Source organism: Limulus polyphemus, unplaced genomic scaffold (assembly GCF_000517525.1).
Source record: "Limulus polyphemus unplaced genomic scaffold, Limulus_polyphemus-2.1.2 Scaffold11771, whole genome shotgun sequence".
In the NCBI taxonomy this organism is placed as follows: Eukaryota; Metazoa; Arthropoda; class Merostomata; order Xiphosura; family Limulidae; genus Limulus; species Limulus polyphemus.
Window position 1 is genome coordinate 1 of NW_013677381.1, and position 4647 is coordinate 4647.

Genomic DNA, 4647 nt, shown 5'->3' on the forward strand with positions numbered 1-4647 from the left:
ATCGAAACCCGGTTTCTAGCGTTGTAAGTCCGCAAACATACGGCTGTGCCACTGGGGGGCACAGATGAGAGGAAATGAAATATGACAACAAATAATTTCGCGAAGTCCAATACGTAAATAACCGTTTTATATGAACATGCATATAAATGTTTAGTACTCTTAATTAAAACTGATGTTTGCATTTTGAAAATTATTTACGAGGATTTCTAGACGTAGAAACTTCTAAAAGGTTTCTTAGTAATATGAAGAAATTAAACATTTTCTGTACAAAATGTGAATCCCGACAACTTTGGGAAAGCGGACTTTTCCTTGTTCAGATGATTTACTAATTCAAGAAGTAAAGTCTTTCTTCCAAAAGCATTTAGATTATCGAGTTTATTGGTACATGATTTTTTTGTGCTTTATATAATTTTAGAGCAATAAAGTTTTAATGTTTCATTACATGAAGTGTCACCAAGACTACAGCGAAGCATACCAGAAGCTAATGACCGTAAGGACTCATAGCCAGTTAGCTGAATATTATGACATGCACAATGCCTACGTTCAACAACTACATGCTGCTAACGGAATGTTAGAACATTATTACAGCCAGACACTCCCTAGTTTGTTAGAGGTAAGTTTAAGACTCTCCTTACTTTGTTAGAGGTAAGTCTAAGACTCTCCCTAGTTTGTTAGAGGTAAGTCTAAGAGTCTCACTAGTTTGTTAGCGGTAAGTCTAAGACTCTCCCTAGTTTATTAGAGGTAAGTCTAAGAGTCTCACTAGTTTGTTAGAGGTAAGTCTAAGACTCTCCCTAGTTTGTTAGGGGTAAGTTTCTTTGAGGTAACTCTAAGACTCTCCCTAGTTTGTTAGGGGTAAGTCTAAGAGTCTCCCTAGTTTCTTAGAGGTAAGTCTAAGACCCTCCCTAGTTTGTTAGAGGTAAGTCCAAGACTCTCCCTAGTTTGTTAGAGGTAAGTCTAAGAGTCTCACTAGTTTCTTAGAGGTAAGTCTAAGAGTCTCACTAGTTTGTTAGAGGTAAGTCTAAGACTCTCCCTAGTTTGTTAGAGGTAAGTTTAAGACTCTCCCTAGTTTGTTAGCGGTAAGTTTAAGACTCTCCCTAGTTTGTTAGCGGTAAGTTTAAGACTCTCCTTACTTTGTTAGAGGTAAGTCTAAGACTCTCCCTAGTTTGTTAGAGGTAAGTCTAAGAGTCTCACTAGTTTGTTGAGGTAAGTCTAAGACCCTCCCTAGTTTATTAGCGGTAAGTCTAAGACCCTCCATAGTTTGTTAGCGGTAAGTCTAAGACTCTCCCTAGTTTGTTAGGGGTAAGTCTATAGATGTTTGTTTCTACTTTATTTCACTGTTAGTCTATGCACTGTTATGTATGGTTCTACACGAATTTTAACAAATTTTAGAAGAAATTTCATATTGTGTTTTCGACTTCTTACCATTGAAACGAGATGTAAAGAAAGTTGTAACTTTACACATAAAGCTAATTATTTTGATATTCCTATTTCAAAGATAATGCTATAATTGGATTTAATTGCTATTAAGAAAGTAAACTCTGAGCGGAGTAAAAGGTTAGAACACCCAAGTAAACGTGCTCCGTACGTTGTGCTATAATTGATAATAAAACATTTGACCATATCAAACAAAAGTAGGCCTTCCGTCTACATTAGCTGTTCAAAATTATATGCTCATAGTGTTCTGTGTAGTTTTACTGGAAAATTATTTAAAAAAAATAATTAACAATAAGTGATAACACATTCGTTTTAAATAACATATTTCTAGAGCGGAAGATCCTTATAGAAGTATATACTAGTCAGTATAAAAGCAAGAAAAATCATTAAAAATACGACACATTTATATAAAACTCACTTCCGCTTCTCGCATTTTGTTTTTATATTCACTTTGTTCTTGAACGAAATTAAACAACCTTAACAAATCTAGTGGGTGTTTACGGATGAAGTGTCCAGGTTCTCTGCTTCACTATAATGCATTTGCTGCTTTGATCAAAGCTATCGACTATAAAATTCCCCGCCATCCAGTTTGTGATAATAACATAGGAAAGAACTAAAGTAAAGATATTGTAACTGTGTTAAACACAAACTTTGTGGGTTTTTCACTTCTAACCTGGCCGTTTAATCCTCACACTCGTATGATTGATTCAGGTTGAAAATATCTATACTTATCTTATTATAGGTTTATTAAAATTATATTTTATTTACACTAACTAAGAATTACACATTTAAATAGATCACACAGCTTCAGACGCCAGAACATGCAATTATCTGCCCTTCATTAAATAAAGTCTACTTTATTCCACAGGAACTACAGGAAATTTATACTGACTTGAGTCAAACAGTGTCTGAATCCATCTTCTCAGCTTCGAGTCTTCTCTCAACCAAGGTAAACTAAAGAGTGTTTTTAGATTTTTTGTGTCTTCTTCCTAATGTTTTTGATTTCCTATTGACCTTATGTACATTTATGAATTAATATTAAGCCTTAAACATTTTTAAGATGTGTTTTTAATTTTTCTTTTTTTTTGCAAAAAAAGAAAGAGTTTGAAATTTTTTATGTAAAAACATTATGTTGATTACACACAGAATATTCCTTCATTTCAAAAGGAGTTGAGGTGGTTTAGTCCACTCTGTGTTTGGGTTAATGTTTTTTCTTAGCAAAGGGCTAGTCGATTGGTCAAATTAGATCACAATTTAGCATTACATACCTTTTTTTAACCAATGAAAATATCTCACAAAAGAGTAATGACCCCTTTTTTTAATGGTCGTCTATGAGAATGTCACGAAAAACCTCAATAACCTTTATTTCATTGATAGCTAAAAAGTACAGCATCAGCAACTAACCATTTATGTGACTAGGTGGTGGAGATTCATTCCTCAGACGTTTTTCTTTCACACATAAGCTCAGAAAAGAACAACATATCACCTAAAGTTTAAACGATAAAACTTTACAATAACGTTAAATGACTCACGTTAAAACATAATAAAACAAAATAATGGCTTCAGTAACAGTAGAATTAGAAATATTTGAAGGAAAATAGTCGACATTTCACATACAGTGGAATCCGCGAAAACTATTATCCAATCTATTGGTTCTGTTTTTCTAATCATGACGTTAGTACCTGTTTTTATTTTACGAATAAAACAAATAGGCATAATAGGTTATTTAATTATTCAATAATGTTTTAAGTCAAACTATAATATCACTGTAACTTACATTTAATTATTATTATTACTATTATTAATTATTATTACTATCATTAAATTTTTATCAAATATTATTATTATCATATATTATTGCCAGCTGATAATAATTTAATGATAGTAATAATAATTAATAATAGTAATAATAATAATTTAATAATAATAATAATAATTAATAATAATTTAATAATAATAATAAATAGTAATTTAATAATAATAATACTAACTAGTAATTTAATAATCATAATACTAACTAGTAATTTAATAATCATAATACTAACTAGTAATAATTTCATAATAATAATAATTAATAATAATTTAATAATAATAATTAATAATAATTAATAATAATTTAATAATAATTAATAATAATTTAATAATAATAATATTTAACAGAGTTCTTCTATTTACTTTAACGCTGTATCTATGCTAAAGGTAATGTCAGTTTGAATTACAAAATATCTAATATCTAAATATACCCTGTAGTATCAACCAATAAAATAACTTAGCAGATATGTGTGGATTTCTCTCTAGTTGCTAGTTATTCATTACGTACGAACAAATGATTATGTTAAAAAACGAGCATTAAAATTAGGTCAAATCCAGAAAAATATAGACTCAAACTTATGTTTGATTTACGAAAAAAACAATGAGGAATTTAAACTGAAACTTAGTGCCAGAAAATTCAACTTTTATCTGTTCCGACTTAGAAAGAGTAAGATCAAGAACTGTATTCTTATAAAATAGAGTATTCTGATCCAGAATGAATTGGATTCATACATTCCATTATTGTACCTTTATTAAAATAGAGTATTCTGATCCACATTTGGTTGGATTCATACAATCCATTATCGTACCTTTATTAAAATAGAGTATTCTAATCCAGATTGAATTGGATTCATACATTCCATTATTGTACCTTTATTAAAATAGAGTATTCTGATCCAGATTTGATTGGATTCATAGATTCCATTATCGTACCTTTATTAAAATAGAGTATTCTGATCTAGATTGAATTGGATTCATACATTCCATTATTGTAACTTTATTAAAATAGAGTATTATGATCCAGATTGGATTGGATTCATACATTCCATTATCGTACCTTTATTAAAATAAAGTATTCTAAACCAGATTTGATTGGATTCATAGATTCCATTATCGTACCTTTATTAAAATAGAGTATTCTGATCTAGATTGAATTGGATTCATACATTCCATTATTGTACCTTTATTAAAATAGAGTATTATGATCCAGATTGGATTGGATTCATACATTCCATTATCGTACCTTTATTAAAATAAAGTATTCTGATCCAGATTTGATTGGATTCATAGATTCCATTATCGTACCTTTATTAAAATAGAGTATTCTGATCTAGATTGAATTGGATTCATACATTCCATTATTGTACCTTTATTAAAATAGAGTATTCTGATACAGATTTG

General features: G+C 29.8%; 1 protein-coding gene across 1 annotated transcript in view; it reads left to right on the plus strand.

Moving 5' to 3' along the window:
* The first annotated feature begins 451 nt into the window (after positions 1-451).
* LOC106476835 (tyrosine-protein kinase Fes/Fps-like) overlaps positions 452-4647 on the plus strand; it is a 12027-nt gene continuing 7831 nt past the window's right edge. Inside the window, exons 1-2 of the mRNA XM_013937456.2 lie at positions 452-613; positions 2303-2383. Of these exons, the coding sequence (XP_013792910.2) occupies positions 485-613; positions 2303-2383 (210 nt within the window). The 5' untranslated portion in view covers positions 452-484. The remainder of the gene's footprint in view (positions 614-2302; positions 2384-4647) is intronic.